Source organism: Etheostoma cragini, chromosome 11 (assembly GCF_013103735.1).
Source record: "Etheostoma cragini isolate CJK2018 chromosome 11, CSU_Ecrag_1.0, whole genome shotgun sequence".
NCBI classification, from domain to species: domain Eukaryota; kingdom Metazoa; phylum Chordata; class Actinopteri; order Perciformes; family Percidae; genus Etheostoma; species Etheostoma cragini.
Window position 1 is genome coordinate 24,015,482 of NC_048417.1, and position 17,433 is coordinate 24,032,914.

The 17,433-nt window shown below is 40.5% G+C and overlaps 1 protein-coding gene across 9 annotated transcripts in view; it reads right to left on the minus strand.

The window, feature by feature from the left end:
* LOC117952500 (obscurin-like protein 1) overlaps window positions 1–16,633 on the minus strand; it is a 37,659-nt gene extending 21,026 nt beyond the window's left edge. For 3 of the 9 annotated variants that reach the window (XM_034884844.1, XM_034884843.1, XM_034884840.1), the window contains exons 1-15: window positions 16,296–16,631; window positions 13,613–14,731; window positions 11,224–11,493; window positions 10,044–10,304; window positions 9,583–9,894; window positions 9,197–9,463; window positions 8,701–8,976; window positions 8,248–8,523; window positions 7,720–7,995; window positions 7,156–7,431; window positions 6,553–6,813; window positions 6,117–6,389; window positions 5,938–6,012; window positions 3,557–5,281; window positions 2,823–3,098 (exon numbers count right to left, since the gene is read on the minus strand). In XM_034884844.1, the coding sequence (XP_034740735.1) occupies window positions 2,823–3,098; window positions 3,557–5,281; window positions 5,938–6,012; window positions 6,117–6,389; window positions 6,553–6,813; window positions 7,156–7,431; window positions 7,720–7,995; window positions 8,248–8,523; window positions 8,701–8,976; window positions 9,197–9,463; window positions 9,583–9,894; window positions 10,044–10,304; window positions 11,224–11,493; window positions 13,613–14,627 (5,839 nt within the window). In that variant the 5' untranslated portion in view covers window positions 14,628–14,731; window positions 16,296–16,631. Of the gene's footprint in view, window positions 1–2,822; window positions 3,099–3,556; window positions 5,282–5,937; window positions 6,013–6,116; window positions 6,390–6,552; window positions 6,814–7,155; window positions 7,432–7,719; window positions 7,996–8,247; window positions 8,524–8,700; window positions 8,977–9,196; window positions 9,464–9,582; window positions 9,895–10,043; window positions 10,305–11,223; window positions 11,494–13,612; window positions 14,732–16,295 lie in introns of all 9 variants that reach the window. The other 6 variants (XM_034884842.1, XM_034884841.1, XM_034884846.1 and 3 more) reach the window with 6 other exon arrangements.
* Window positions 16,634–17,433: the final 800 nt, after the last annotated feature.

Genomic DNA, 17,433 nt, shown 5'->3' on the forward strand with positions numbered 1-17,433 from the left:
GAAACTAAAGGCTTCAGTAGGGTATTCAACGATTATATTTTTTTAATCTATGCCCAACAACTTTGATTCAGTATTTCTAGAAAAATGTGTAGCTTTTAAATTATATTTTGTACATGTAACCTAAGGTAAAACATAAATAATATAACTTTAAAAACAACTGAATGGAATGACGCGGTCAGCTTTTATGGGAAAATGGCAAATGAAGATAAATAAATAAATGTTATATTAATTCATTAATTAATCCATCCCATGATTCAAGTTTGAAGGTTGCCTGGACAGTCTCAAGCCTTTGTTCTTCAGTAAATTTAAGAAAAAAACACACATTTTGCATTGCCTATGTGCTTGTAGGATTATTCAGCACAGAGAGTTTCTTGGCACTTCCAGCAGAATACTGCAAAGTTGGAGTCACTCCAGTGGCTAGCCTGGTAGAGCAGCACATGAAAGGGACTAATGAAACCCTGGCTGCTCGACTTCAGCTGTCCTACTTTTCTTTTGATGTGACTGAGGACTTTAGACCTGAGAAGTTAGGGTAATCTAAATGCCCCAATATTGTTTGTCTGTTCTGGTAGGGATTTTAGAAAAAAAATATTTATTAGGATATTGAGCCTTAAAGAGAAGGCTACTGTATCTTCAGTGCATGTTTGCTTGACTGACAAGTGCCAAACGAGGCCGCATCTCTTATGTAAGCTACAATCTGTTCCGGTAGCCTCTGCCAAAAAACGAATTTTCTCATCGATTTCTTTTGTCAGTCTTTCTGAAAAACTAAAATATGTGCTCAGGAGGGTGTTCACCATCATACTGGTAAGTGAATAGCACTCAACACCTCCCAAAAAAGACAACAGAGATGTTACTCAATATTGATAAATGCAAAATTGTCTCTAACAACTTTACGTGGTGGGAGTATGAGCTCATCTCTTTACAAAATGAAACCACTACGAGCTACCTTACTAGCTACACTGAGACATGAAAAAGAAGAAGCAAAACGGCTGTGCCTCACAATGTCAGGTAAGGTTTTACCATGGCTAAGTGATTAGCTCACTTTAGTACAGCTTTACTTTAGTAGGTGGGTAGGTAGCTACTGGAGACCAGTGAAGGATATTAGCGCGTTTTCACACCTGTAGTTCGTTTGCTTTGGTCCCAATCAGTTGGTGAGTTTGTAAACTTGGAGCTATTTTCCCTTGCTCGGTTTGGTTTGGTTTGGTTTCATACCTGGAAAATCCATGCATACCAAAATGCACCATTACAAATTATGCAACATCATATGCAACTCAACATCAACTCCTGTTATTAGTCGGATGTTTCTGGGTGATGGACCAATAAAGTACTACAGGAACAAGGTCCTGTGTTATGGACTAGTGCATATTTCTTGCATCTCCATGGTTAAACCAGGTAATTTCATTAAAATGATCAGACTTTGTTTGAGACGTTACTACATCACCAAGACTTTGCTCTGCTCTGCCGGCTTCTGTCTCCAACTTTAGCTTGTTTCAACCACGGACATACAAATGACAGACGGTTAGCTTGACCGCAGTCTGTTTCTGTGATAGAAACACTGCAAGCTGCTACAGTTTACTGCTCTCGCATTACAGACTGCTAAACACACCTGGCTACAGGAGACATTAGCTCAGACTGCTAAGCTACCTGATTAAAGCAAACGTTAGCTCAGATTGCTAAGCTACCTGTCTACAGGAGACATTAGGTCAGACTGCTAAGCTACCTGACTACTGGAGACATTAGTTTAGACTGCTAAGCTACCTGACTAGAGGAGACATTAGGTCAGACTGCTAAGCTATCTGACTACCGGAGACATTAGCTCAGACTGCTAAGCTACCAGACTACAGGAGACGTTAGCTCAGACTGCTAAGCTACCTGACTACAGGAGACATTAGCTCAGACTGCTAAGCTACCTGACTACTGGAGACATTAGTTTAGACTGCTAACCTACCTGACTACTGGAGACATTAGTTTAGACTGCTAAGCTACCTGACTACCGGAGACATTAGCTCAGACTGATAAGCTACATGACTACAGGAGACATTAGCTCAGACCGCTAAGCTACCTGACTACAGGAGACATTAGCTCAGACTGCTAAGCTTCCTGACTACAGGAGAAATCAGCTCAGACTGGCAGGGTTTGTATAGCTGGTGAGTTTCGAGTACGGATCACGTTCTCACAACAAACAAACCGCTCCAGAGTTCGATTGAACGCGTACTAAGACCACCTCTTCAAGCAGGTCTTGGTACGCTTGTTTGGTCCGCTTTTGGTGTGCACCCGAGGGCAATTAACGGGTTCTCACCTGCCCAAAGGAACTGCTCCAATAGAGCAAACAATCTCTAGTTTGATTCAACCGAACTAAAGGCTGTCGGTGTGAAAACGCCCTTAGAAGCACTTTTCCATTGATAGCTAACAGCGGGTAATGGCTTATTAGCATCAAAATGGCGCCGAAAGGAGCTACGCTTAGAGAGGAGAGGCTTACCCCTTTGGATAGAATGGAGTTAGAGAGCAGAGAGTCTTACATCTTTTACATACTCCCAAGCGGCCACTTATAACTAATAAAAATAATACCTAAACGGCACATTGTGATGTTATTGTGCTAACTGCACAAATAAGCAGCATGTAGCTAAGCGCTGTTAATCTGTACAAATGTCGTGGCAGTGTCTTCATTTTTGCTTGTGTTCTGTTTCTTGAAAGAAGTTGATTGCATTCATTCAAAAGTACTTAAGATGAGAACTTGCTTTTTTATAAGCGAAGCAAAGGCGTTTGGATGCACTTGACCCTGACTAAAATCTATTTGCAGAATAGATGAAAACAACTTTTTTCACCTTTAACATCCACATGAAACTGCATTGCATCATCGGTTGTCTTGCAGCTGTAAATCCCTGAATGAGACAGCATCGCTGACTGGATAGCCAGTGTTCTTATGGCGCCCTCTGCCAGGATGTCTTGCCCAGTTGCTTCACGTAGATCCCTTCCATCCTTGTACCAATTAACTTGAGCGTTAGGATCTGATATCTCACACCGCAGCACTATGGGTTCACCAACTTCAACAGACTTGTTCCTTTCAGCCTCACAATGTGTTGTAATTCTCACGGGTGGAGCTGGGAATGTTTGAGGTAACATCAAGAGAAAATTGCATCACTATTACTGACTTCAGCAAACATGATGCTTTCAAAAAACAGAAGAGCGACATTGCAAATCAAGATTAGTCATGCCAATACATCTTAAGAGTTAAAATAAGTAATTTAAAATATATGTATTTATGCTATTAGTAATCTAACAATGTATATTTGGTTAGACTTGAGATAACTAGGCATTCAAGTTAGGATTTAAAGCTTATATATTTACTCTTTTCCCTATCTTTAATATTCCTCACAGACCACTCAAGCTCAAAGTTTTACATTGACTACTAAAGTAGTTTAAGTATAAACAAAATCATGTAAGTAAATGTAGAAATTGTCAAAGTGTCAAGGATCGCAACAAGCAATCTCTTCATTTTACACAATGGCAACATTGTGCCGGTCCATTTTTGTTTGATAATGCTAACCATTTAAATCACCTTCAACAGCCACCTTATTTGCAGTGACACTGTCACTCCAGTGACTGTCATATGTCTTTGATAGATAGATCTCTTCTGATTGGACAGTAGGTGTCTGCTTGACATATTGAGACACTGCAAACTGGGAAGACGGTCTCTGCCCACAGTTAACAATGCAGTTTACTTGGTCTTCTGATGCATTCATGGTGGGATGCCACTCTGCAGGGACTGTTGTGGTCTTGGACTGATACAGTACCTTCGAGTGGTTAGGTACTGCTTGGTCTTTGTGGTCATCCAATGTGACATGCACAAACTTTCGCAAGTTATAATGCTTTCTTCGTTTGACCGTTTCTGCCTCGTCAGAGTTATATAAGTCAAATGATTGGGGGGATGTGGTGGACAGTTGTTCAGTTGACGTCTGTAGAGGTCTCTTTAACTCCTCTGATTGGTCAGTTGCAGTCCATAAGGAGTTATAGGGTCCCTCTGAATGGACAGTTTCAGTTTGTAAGCTATCAAAAAGCTTCTCTGACAGAGCAGCCGCCAGTTGTATTGAGCTACAGCGCTCCTCTGATTTGACAATTGCAGTTTGGAAGGTTTTAAAAGGCTCCTCTAATTGGAGAGTTCCAGTATGTGTGGATTGTAAGGGCTTCTCTGGTCGGACAGTTTCAGTGTGTGACGATTTAAAGGACTCTTGTGGATGGACAGTTGCAGTGGATGAAGATTTAAAGGACTCTTCTGGTTGGACAGTTGCAGTTTGTGAGGATTTGAAGGACTCCTCTGGTTGGCCAGTGTTTGAGGATTTAAAGGACTCCTCTGTTTGGACAGTGTTTGAGGATTTAAAGGACTCCTCTGTTTGGACAGTGTTTGAGGATTTGAAGGACTCCTCTGGTTGGCCAGTGTTTGAGGATTTAAAGGACTCCTCTGTTTGGACAGTGTTTGAGGATATAAAGGACTCCTCTGGTTGGACAGTGTTTGAGGATATAAAGGACTCCTCTGGTTGGACAGTGTTTGAGGATATAAAGGACTCCTCTGGTTGGACAGTGTTTGAGGATTTAAAGGACTCCTCTGGTTGGACAGTGTTTGAGCATATAAAGGGCTGCTCTGACTGCAGAGTTCCTGTTTTTAAAGAGTTACAGAACTTGACTGATTTGTGGCTTGTAATGTGTTCTGATTGGGCAGTTGAAGTCTGTAAGGGGTTACCTAGCTCTGACTGGACAGTTGACATCTGTTTTGAGCTATTTAGCTCTTCTGATTGGACAGTTAGAGTCTTGAGAGTGACTTCCTCTGATTCAACCGCTGCAGTTTGTTGAACATTACAGATCTCATCTGTCTTGACAGCTGTCTGGGGGGAATTATCAAGCTCTTCAGATTGGGCTTTGGCATGCTGTAGATAGTAAATGAATTCCTCACCATGTGATTCTCTGAGCTTATTAGTGTGATGATGTGTGTCAGATTGCATCATTGTTGGCTTTACAGAGTTACAGTAAACAGGAGATTGGGCATTTGTTGTTTGTTGATTGTCAGAGAGCTCCCTTGGCTGTTTAGGTGCAATCCATTCAGTCACATATCCACATGCTGACTGGGAAGTTGGCATATGAATGGAATGTTCTTCGTATGACTGTGCATCTCCTCTCTCGCCACAGAAGGTACCAGAATTGCATTTTGATGACATGCAGTCAACTTCAACAGGAAAGGCCTCTTCAGTGGACTTCTTTTCTTGTTCAGAAGAGAGCCTTGGCGATGTAGCTATAAGCATTGTGATGTACACAAAGAAAGGTTTTAGGTGGTTGTAGGTCTCAAAACTTCTTCTTATAACAGAATTTTGCATCAGTGTGGGTTAGCATGGAGTTATGGGATAATTCATTGCAAAGACAAACAAGAAGATCGACCAGGTTTGGTCTGAGATTGAGCTCCTATATTTCCCCCTGATTCCTAATACTGTTATACCACCAGTATTTACACTACATCTTAAAAACCTAAAAAGCATATGAATTTTCTTCCTCTTAATAAGAGTTCCTTGTCATTGCAACGGTGAAAGGTTCAGGGCAGCAATGTGAATGAAAGGGTCTGCTGATGAATAAGACATAAGATGGACTTAAAGAGTGGGAAGCTGCTTGTTACAAGCAAAGATGGCTGTTAAAATGAAATATGAATTGACAAACAACATATATGTTAGTATGAGGAGCAGCTACTCAGGTATTGAACACCCACATGTTTGATTAAGAGCCAATCACTGCAGGAAACAACATGAGACCAGGATTCAATATGGCAAAAAGCAATTGGCTAAAGGAAAAAAGATGCAGATGCCTCAGATGATGGATTTAACAGAAAATACACCACTATTGTTAGTGGCATGTATGTGCTTGGTTAAGATGGATGACTGATGAAATATATCAAATCACCTTTGACATCCACAGTGTATTGGGCAGATGCATCAGCTATCTCACCAATCTCGTCACCACAGTGACGCTGCTCTGCTGTTTGGACAAAGCCAAAGAGAAAACAATCAGCTGGGTGATAGCTGCATGTATGTCACTAAATACTTGGTTCGTAATTGTGCAAGTACAATTTGGAGCACCACCTTTCATGTCCATATTTAACTGTGCATCACCAGATGTTTCACAGCCAAAACTCCCATCATCAGACAAGTCATGTAACTGGAGGGGCACGGTTTGGCTGCTGCTCTGTGATTCACGGTCAGCTTCCCTTTTTGGGTAGATCTGGGTTCCATCTTTGTACCAACAGGCTTTGGCAATGGGATCTGAAATCTCAAATTGCTGAACAATTTGGCAGTCCACTTCCGCAGACTCAGTCTTTGCAACACCAGGACCAAGCAGATATGTTGGAGCTGGCACTACAGACAATCATTGGGGGGATAATTTGAGTGAGTTTATTATCCTAGATGTGATGTATTGTCACAGATATTAGCTCTGCATTGTAACAACAAATCAGAAGACAGACCAAAAGCTACACAAGAGTTAGTCATAACTAGACTGAAAACACATTTGTAAAATCACCTTGATTGTTTACTATTAATTGGGCAACATCATCTGCTGTTGCACAATAGTATGCTCCAGAGTTTGAAGGATGAGTTGGTTCAATTACAAGAGTCTTCTTGATGCCTCCCATTTCAGAATCAGGCTCTTTGTTAGAATCATGTTCTTTATCCACCTGGAAAGCAGGGCCTGAGGTTTCATATGTCGGTTCAGTCGGGCAGGTTGCTTCAAGTGACGGCGTCTCCACAACCTCTGGTGAGGGTGGTAACGGCAGCATTGGAGCTAAAGATGATGATTCATATTATAATTGCGGACTAAACAGTGCATATTTACACTCCTGATTCAGAAAGGGGTTATAGTTTCAGCTTTCCCAAACTGGAAACCAATCTGTTCTATCTCAGACCAAATTCAATGTGAAACAAATTTTCAAGGATTACATAGATTCAATACTTGGATTCCGTAGAGAAAACATTTTTACCATGGTTTAAGAAACTTAACACAAAACACCACTTGACACAGTCAGACAGACAGATAGACAGATACACATATTGTGTTAGTTGCATTTAGTTACCAGAAAGCTCTTGTATTTTCTCTAAGATTCAACAAATTAAAAAAAGAAATCACCTTTAATTTCCCCAGTGAAGTGATTAGTGTCATCAGCGGTTTCACAGCTGTATAGCCCAGAGGGCAAAACCTCATCAGACGGGATAATGAGTCTCTTCAACGTGCCATTACTCTGTATATCCCAATCATTCTGCGGGCAGAGCTTTACAGCCTCTTCACACCAGCAGACAGGCACAGGGGAGTCTGCAACCTCACATTTCAGCTCCAAAAGTTTGCCTGCTTCAAGTGACTTGGTTCTCTCAACGTCAAAGATAGTAGAGTACGTCACTGGTATAGCTAGCATTGGAAATTCAGGAAAGCTAAATAAAATCAAGACTGTGGAAATGGACACCTTGCAAAAATGTAAATGCTGAGCAGCACATGAAACGGCCTTTGGGGACTTTTAATTTAGGTCACAGCAGTTGCAAAACAAATGATTAAAACTAATTATTACCTAGTGCATTAACAGTTATGTGCACGAAAAGTGCGTCAAACCATACACTTCAAGCAGAAATTATTAGTGGCATCTAAAAAGAGTTGGTGGTTACAAATTTAACGCACAAGATATAAAAAGTGTAAAGTCACCTTTGATCTCCACTTGAAACTCCATGGTATCATCCTGTGTAGTGCATCTGTACACACCAGAGTGGCACATCTCTGCAGACTGAACAACTAACGTCCTTATGTTGCCCTCTGAGTTGATTTCTAATCCAGAGTTTGAAATGAGCCGCATTTCATCCTTGGACCAGCAAACATGGGCCTCAGGATCCGACACCGCACACTGGAGTACAATAGTGCTGCCTGCTTCGATCAACTTGGTCCTCATTTCTCCAGGCATTGCTGAGAACTTCACAGGTGGAGCTACAGATATGTTTAGATCTTATGTCAACCTTAAATCAACCTCATGTCTGCGCTTAAGATTATTCATCATAATCTAAAAAATACAACTAAATTGCTAACATGCTGTACTGCAGTCAAAGAAAAGGTGACAGTTTAGCTGCACTTCTTAAGAGTGTTAAGAACAAAGGCAACAGACAACATACAAAAGTGTCATCAGAGTTAGTTGCTTTGCTGAGGAGGAGCTTGTTAATTGCGTAAGGTAAAACCAATCACCTTTGATGTCCACAATGAACGTGATGGTGTCACCCTTTGTCTTGCAGCAGTATAACCCAGCGTGGAAAAATTCTGCTGAATGGACAATCAATTTTCTCACCAAGCCATCAGTTAGAATTTCTACATCAGCTTGAGGATTGAGCTTTGACCCATCTTTGTACCAGTGCACCTGGGCAGAAGGATCTGAGAGCTCACAGCATAAAACAATGGGGCTGCCGGTTTCGATGGTTTTGTTCCTCTCCGCATCTGGAATTGCTGAAAACCTCACAGGTGGGGCTATAGATATTTAGATATTTTAATGGATTGTTAAAATGTGAATTTTATGTTTTGATGAGTCAGACTTTAAGAGAAGATAAATGCATTTTGAAATAAGAAAAGAATAAGGGGGTAATAAGTGACAATAAAGATGGTTAGTAATTGACACCAGCATTGTCAGAAACTCACTCCACTCACCCTCTACTTCCACATTGAACCTGATGACGTCATCAACGGCATCACAGCAATACACTCCCGAATGTGAGAATTCTGCTGATTGAATGACAATTCTTCTCATGGTGCCTTCTGATTGGATATGCAGACCCTCTATTGTCTGTAATTCCACCCCATTTTTGTACCAGTGCACTGGTGCTGCAGGGTCCGACAGCTCACAGTAGAGCACTATGGGGTTTCCAATCTCTACAAATTTGTTTCGATCCATTTCTGACATTGGTGAAAACTTGACAAGAGGAGCTGCAACATTTAAAAAACAATAATATTTTTCATGATGATTAAGTCTTGTCTTTTAGGATAATGAACTGAAGGATACAGTACGTTAGCGTTGTCTTGCATTGTTGGTGCTAACAATGTTTGCACATTTTCAAATTCCAGTTGAAACAAATAAAGAAATGATACATTGTAGGCCTACCAAGATACATACTCAAGAATATTTATGACAGTAACCCATACATACCTTGAATGTACAGTGCTGCAGAATCCCGGATCCCATAGGCAATAAATGTGATTTCGGCTCCATTGTCTGTATCACGTACTCCTCGAATGCGAAGAGATTGGTGTGTTCGTGACCGACGCATGGAATAACGTTCATCTTCCTGAAGCTGAGTACCATTTAAGAACCATGTACCAATAACTGAAGCAGAAAGCTCAATAGAGAACTGGGCATCTTGCCCCTCGGGTACCAAGGCATCCTGTAAGGGAGCTTGAATTCTGGCAACTGGAACTGGAAAGGAGATTTTATACATTATTTAGCAAGTAATATCCTCAACCATGATTTATTAATCAAGAACAAAACAAACATGGCATTATTGATTTAGCACAGTTTAGTATAACTGAACTTACCTAAGTGAACAGCTCTAGGGAACTCAACATTGTTGCTCTTTCCATATTTGTTTACACTGCATATGCGAAATCGATAATCTGCTTCACATGGTACGCTGTCACCAAGGATCTCTACAGAGGTTGCAGAGTCAGTGGTCAGGCACTGTAGCCACTCCTGTGAGCCAGTGCCCACTTCCTGTCGCTCAAGCACATATCCAGATGGGGGGTTCTTTCGTGAGTCCTGAGCAGGAACCCATGAGAGAAGAGCTGCATTAGCACGCTCTGTGTTAATCTGCACACCCACTGGACAACTCGGAGGACAATGTCTGGCCGCTGAAACAGGAGAAACCTATTACGCATCAATTTCTCTTTGGACTGGAAGAACTGATCAGTTGATCAACTCTAAAAGTAATTGATCTCAATAGACCTTTTGTGCAAATATTTTATTTTGAATGCTACACTCTACAAATGAGGAACCCTACCTTTCACTCTTAGCATAGAGGAAGTCTTGGATCTGCCGACAAGGAAAGTCACAAGGCCAGAGTCTTGGGGCATTGTATTGACGAAGACCAGGATGTGAGTCCTACCAAAAGACTTAAGGATGGTCTGATGTGTTTCACGCAGCTCTATTGCATCTTTATACCAATGTATGTCCATTTCTTCTTTTTCCACTTCAACACAAAAGGCAGCATTTTCCCCTTCCAATACATCCACTTTTCTTGGAAGCTTCCGCAAAATTGTCCCTGCAAGAAAAACACTCGTTAGCACATAAAAAGGACAAGGATTTTGATTATGCAATGGAAAACAAGGACTCTACAAATGAAAAAAACTAAATGTGATATGTCATTTGTAATTGCCTGCCAGAACAACAGCTATATAACACAAGTAGTTTCTTATCTAACAATCATTAGGACAACATCGTTTTTCAGTGCCCTCCAAAATCTTTGCAAATCCGTGTTTTTGTCCACCCACTTTCAGGTTTTAAAGTATAATCACTCCATCAACAAGTGGCACAGCCAGATCAGGCGTTTGTGTCACGTTCCAGGTCACCGGTAAACTGAAGTGAAGTAATGTAACAGATGTACTGTTACCAACTGTTATGATCTTTTTCTAAATTTAATCAAGTAGTCTTGTAGCCTAAATCTAACTAAACTGACTGTTTCATACCTTTATTGCCGTGTTTAAAACTGCCACGTCAGTTCTCTGGTTTAGATGAAGACAGAAAACTTTCCTGTGGGTTGTGATTCCTGCCACCACTACAGGTGTGGAATAAACAAGCTAAAATGTTGAATGATTTAGAGCAGGGGTCTTCAACGTTTTTTTTTTTGGGCCCTAAGCTATTCAAATAACAATGATTTACAAATTCATATTTCTTGTTTTAACATCTAAAATACATGAGGAAGGCACTGTTTCTGTGGATGGCAACCATAGTAGCTACCTTACCTATAGGCCAGCTTATCATCAATGTGTTAAGGATGCTGTTGTTTTTACAGTATGTTGGGCTCATGTCAATGTGTATTTTCAACTTTCAAAAAAGCATTAAAAACTATATGGGTGCTTCCCTTCAGTGAGTCTGGGGACCCCCTAGGGGTCGCAGCTCCCTATTGAAGATCTCTGATTTAAAAGGAATGGTTGCACTTTGATTATTTTATCCTGTTTTACCTTTCACAGCAACCTCTGCAATGCTTCTGCCCCCATCGGGCATCTCACAGAGGTAAATCCCATCATCATCAACTCCGATGTCACGGATAGTTAGTCGCCGTTTTGTTCCCCACTCCTCCATTCCATATTTGGCCCCTGGCTGCAGTCGTCTATCCTCCAGATACCATGTGATGGCAACAGAGTCCTCTGGAACTTCACACTCGAGAACAGCCAAATCTCGTTCCCATACTTCTAGATCAATGAGTGGCTGCTTGAACTGCACAGGTGGCTCTGGCACCAAAGAGAGGAAACACACTAGTTTGGTTAAACCAATACGATGTCTCCTATGATTTTCCTATTCATTTCTATTAAAAAAGAGTAGTGCTAACTTGTTCAATATACAGTCATTCATCATCTAAGTCCTTGTAGTAAACAGTGTAAATTGAAATATATTTGGTAGTAAATTCCAGTGTAGCAAATAAGATGAGCAAAATCATGAGACAAGTTGCTCATTGAGTTGAGGAATGGAAGGGTCATTAACACACAGTGGTGTTAGATAGGAAATAAACTGTTTGTAACTGACACCATCAGACAGTACCAGACAGTTATAAACAAAAGAACATGAACTATATTTAGTAGTCTGTGTGCAAAGTTCTTCATTTTGTTAATTTACTAATGTTTTAGGTCCAGTTAAACACAGACACCTAATGAAATACATTCATCGTATTCCTTTTAAATTGTCTTTAAATATATCCACTGACTATTAGTCACATGTCAATGTTACTCTTTTAATCTTTGACTGACACGGGGCTATCCTGTCTGTTGGTGCCATGAGTTTGGACTTCTTTGGGCCATGTGAGAAACCTGATCTCCAAAGACTTTGATCACATGGACGCACCCCCCAAGACCTTTCACAAGCTGAGTGACTTTGCAGACATCGTACTGTTGTTGGACTCCATCTCAAGCTGATAAACTTTTCCTGTTTAGATATCTCTCGTGTTGAATTTCAGATCATTATTTAGTTGCATTTATCCTCTTGTTGACCAGGATTCATTTGCTTTAAATGCAGCTGGTGTCAAATTATTGGATTATATTTGCAGCTCAATGGCCTCCTGACCGGCCCTTTTAAGAATTCAAATGAATTCTTTGAAAAAACAAGACAATTGAACGACAACAAAAAACCATTTACTTGATGTTTACGTCAATGAGTTCCCTAAAGGGCAACTGTTATATAGCATTTTTAGGATTATACTTGCATTTTGTGTTTTGTACTAGGAAAAGTTTACATGCTTTACTGTAAAAAACAAACCCAAAAAAACTTTATTCTTCTCAAACTGCCCATGGCTGCTGCACCTGTATTCACCCTCTTTGTCTCTTTAATCCCTCCTCCCAAAAAAGCCCAGTCTGTTCTGATTGACCAGCGCACTTCCTGGAATGTCCGGAGCCGTGTTTCACTAGCTAGTTGAAGCTGGAGCTACTGCAACGGAGTATATAGCAGGACTTTGTACAGTGAAACATCTCCAATAAAGTTATCTAAACCAAATATTAATAATAAAAACACTCCAGTCCTGCCTCCTTGGACCAGATGACGAATCATAGAAGGCCGGCTTACAGTTGCGTAACACTTAGCCAAGAGTACAAACAACAGTTGAAACCTGGGTGTTCAGATTAGTTGTAAGTCTGAACGTTTTAGCTCATGGGGATATGTCTAAAATAAGTATACCTCAACCACATTTAACATGAAAATCCAGCATTGTAACATTGTAGATATGACAGAAAACACGGAAAAGCATAATATGTACCTTTAAGTATGCAGTTGGGGGCAGTAACACGCATCATATCATAAGTATCAGTGTGCTATTGTACAGTTTGTGCTGTTATTTGCTTTGCAAAAGCATTGGTAATTTCTTTCACTATCTTCTATATTGAATAACATTCTATATAGTGTAGAGTACAGGTACTATGTACTAAAGTAGTATATAGTACAACTCAAGTATAAACTTTGATTGTCATATTATTTTTTTGGAAGAGAGGGAAGATTGTTAACAATACGTACATTGTTTTTAAACAGTCAAAATATTTTCTTAATGATAACATGTTTGTACAGTTACTGTATATCAAATAATAATTATTTACCATCTCCGACACAATATCCCTATTCGTTATAATGCCATAAATCAGTTTAAAGTTTTTAAAATTTTGCCTTCCCTGTCTGGCCTTATTCCAATCAATGATCTCAGAGTACATCTTTGTCAAATTGACAGAAATCTGATCCAAGAGCCCACCACACCCTCACTACCTCTTTTACTGGCTACAAAAAGCACTACAGGCTGCGACTGTCAGCCTTCATTCTTTAAAGTGTACCTATAAACCTATAAACACTAAATTTCACAAAATGATCTCAACTTACCCTTTACGGAGAGGTGTACAGCACTGAGGGTTTGCCCAGCAGTATTTGACGCAGCACAAACATAAACTCCATTATCCTTCTGCTTACAGTACAGAACTTTAAGTGTGAAGTATCCTTCTCTGTCCTCGTATAACAAATAACGCCTTCCGGACAGTATCAGCCTGCCATCTTTCCTCCAAATGATTTCCGGTTTGGGTTTCCCAGTCACAAAGCAGCGGAATTTGGCATGTTTACCCTCTGTCACTGCAAACATTTTCACTTTAGTCGACTTGGTCATGGTGTCGTCTTTGAGCCGGTTTGACACTTGCCTACCGCTCCTCTGTTTTCCCTGATGGGCTTTCCAGTGGCCATTTGTGTAGCCATTACGATTTCCCTCTTCCTCATGTCCTGGGCCTGCATCAACCAGCAACACAGCTCCAGCCAACGCTTCCCCAAACTCATTCCTGGCTTTGCATGTATATACACCACCATCTGGAGCACGAGTCTTAAAGATCTTGAGTTGGAACCAACCACCGTCCTGGAAGCCCACAGTGAAATGTGTGCTTTCAAATATTTCATTGAGTTTCCTGCCATCCTTTTCCCAGACAACCTCTGGTCGTGGGTTTCCCCAGAGCTTACAAGAGAAGACAGCATCATCCCCACGACCAGCGCGAGTGGAGAGGGGCTTGATGAGGAATCGTGGCTTATTTTCCTCTCGGAACTCCATCTCTTGTGCTTCGCCTTCCACCTTTAGTGTGGCCGCTGCGTATGTTTCCCCAATGCTATTCTTTGCTTTACATATGTACTGGCCACTATCCTCTGTGGTCACAGCTGAAATGATAAGATTGTAAACATTTCCATCCTCAAAGACCCTGTATCGTCCCTGTGGGTCAATCTTTTCATTGTTTCGCTCCCAGATAACTGCAGGCCTTGGATCCCCACCTATCTGACACTTCAGGACTGCATCCGTTCCACTTTGTACCACCACGGGTCTCGGATAGGCCAAGAAACGTGGTGCACCACCAAACACATCCATTTCTGCTTTGTTGTGAGCCTCACTTCCCCTTAAGCAGTCCAGGACAGTTATAAGTGGCAGTTATTACCTGGGGGAAGACAATCCAACTTCTGCACTGCAAATTTCTAAAAGAGAAAAAAAAGATGGATTATTTTACCAAACCTCTTGTGAGATCGAAGTAATTTTTTGTACATAAAAATAGCTAATTTGTCGTTTGCCAGATCATTCAACATTGTATGTAATTACGGTACATGTCATAACATTATACTTTTAGCCTTCATGTTATAAGGAAATTAACCCTCAAACTTTGAAATTGAAAATATAACTCCTGTCATTCAAGCACGCAGCATCCACCTCCTTTACGTCCATGCGTTTCAGCGCAAACGGATGGTATGATTATTAGTGCTAATTGAATTAGATCTGTCTGCATGAGAGAAAAACACAGGCTAGCAGTTAGAAGGGGGACAGCCTAGTTCTATTGCAACAGCAGCCACAACACATAGCCAGTACAGCTGGTGCTGTATTTCAATGGGAAAGGGCTTAATATAGTACGGCCTAAATAAAGACCTGCGAGGGAGTGTGTCAGGTATCACAAAGAAGGCTCGGAAACCGGTGTGCTCACACAAACAGACCGAAATCACAGTCTGCAGTCAAAATATGCTGAGCATATGTCACTGTTGTCAAAAATAATTTCAACATTGGCATTCAAAGAAAGACCACCCTAACAGAGCTGCCATCACAGGCTTCGTTGGCAGCTCTGCTTGTAGTCCTATTCATAAATAAATCTCAGTTAGGCAATTCTAGAAATGCTGTTTACACTACATTTCTTAATTCTTTCTCTCCCACTGAGAATTTCGCAGTTGTGTCATTCTTTGCATAACATTTTCAAACTGAGAACTGAGCGCCTCTGAACTTGAAAGAATATATGTATTGGTAAACTGAGTTTATGGGTTTTGGGACAGCTCCCAAATAGTGTTGTAACGTAGTCCTATTTGTTGCAGGTCTCCCATCTCAAGGAAAATAAGTTCAGGATAGTTTTTTTAAAACCATCTTTTTGTCCATCATAATATTACATAGGGCTTCTTTTGAAGGAGAGTTTTTACTGAAACAGCTGTATTAATTGTTTATAATGCATGTTTATAATATTTTACTCAAACACAAAACGCAAACCCTGGTCAAATTCTGGATAACTGATCAATATAACAGTACTGACACAGATTTTCCTCCTTTTAATGTATTGTTGATCTTTATGTGAGACGCATGCTGACAAAAACAGAAATAAAGCATCTATTTAATTATAGTTGTTCCAGCTACTATTAACATTGTAGGTAAAATTGAATTGCATTTAAATATTAATGTAAAAGACAAAGAGTTTTCATTGCTTAACAATTATTATTATTTTACTTAAAATTGAACTGCATGTTGATGGAAATTAATTTTGTTCATTTTTTATAACCCCTGAATATACTATTTGATATAATTGGGTGTTTAGATGAATTGTATAAGTTGCAAAACATTACATTACAAGATGTTGATTAACGCAGTTTGGACACTGCGTTGAAAGTCTTCAGTATTCCCTCCGGAGGTTTAAAGAGAGGACATCAACCCCTGTGTTTACTGTGTCTGATTTAATTGGAATGACCTCTGCCCCTTGTGAAGCTGTGCCGTGTACCCCCTCACATGACCTACCTCGCTTCAGTCGCCAGGAACGACCGTCAACATACATTCCGCACTTGCAATCTCTCTTTGAGGTAAGAAGCAATGCCAACCGTCCCAAGTTGAGTTCAGATTCAGACACATGCTCTTCATCAAACGTCCCAAGTTCTACTCCAGTACTTTTCTGAAGACCTTCTTTCCCATAGGAGGAATAGAAAACAGATCTTCAGTGTCCACACCAGCTTCCAATTTGACAACTTCAGAGTGGTCCCCCAATCTGCGTGTCATTCAGGCCTTAGACAACCCAAGTGTCATTGTTCGTGGAATACCGTTAAATGCTTTTGCAGCTGCTGCTGTCCCCTAAAAATACTGTCTGCCTCGATGACAGCAGTGAAGATAAGTCAGGCACTTCCATTCACTTGCCAGCAGGGGCTAAAGATAGTTCAGCTGGCCAATGCCGGCAGACTGCTGAGCTTGCTTGAGGCCTTGCAATAAAAATCTAAAGAGAAGAGAACGCTTCTGGACTCCAAATATTTTAAAGCTGGCCTTCTCTAAATCTTCAGCATTTGTTTAATTCACAAGTTGTTCACACGTTATAACTATTAGAAAGTGTGCTGACAGTAGAAAGCAAGTATTACTTGTAACAGGAATCATAAATTAGTTAAACACGGCTCTGAAAGTTCCTTCTTATAGTGTATTTTCCTTGGGCTGGTATGAACATATACTACAAATTTAAGAACAAAAAACAAAACATAACAAAAGCTGATGTTTTACGGTTGTATTTTTATTAGCATGTACAATTCTGAAAACAGTCTAGCCTCACAACATTTATTAATTACAAGGGATGGAAGAGGGGAAAGCCTTTGCTGCTGCCACTCACTGTACCATTATAACTTCTCTCTATTACTAGGCTGGGTGGAATTAGATAGACGGGAGGTTACAGACCCTTGTAGCCTTGGCAGTCAGATCTTGTGCTTACATTATCTCACTTTCTAGTGTTCAGCCCATCAGAGTCATTCAGTGACCAGGTGATGATCCACCTTTTCAGCATTGGCAACCAGAACAACTGTGCATTGACACCCACATTTAATAATAATAATAATAAATTGAAATTGTATAGCGCTTTTCCCAAGCTCAAAGTTGCTTACAGAGTAGAAACAGTAGATATATA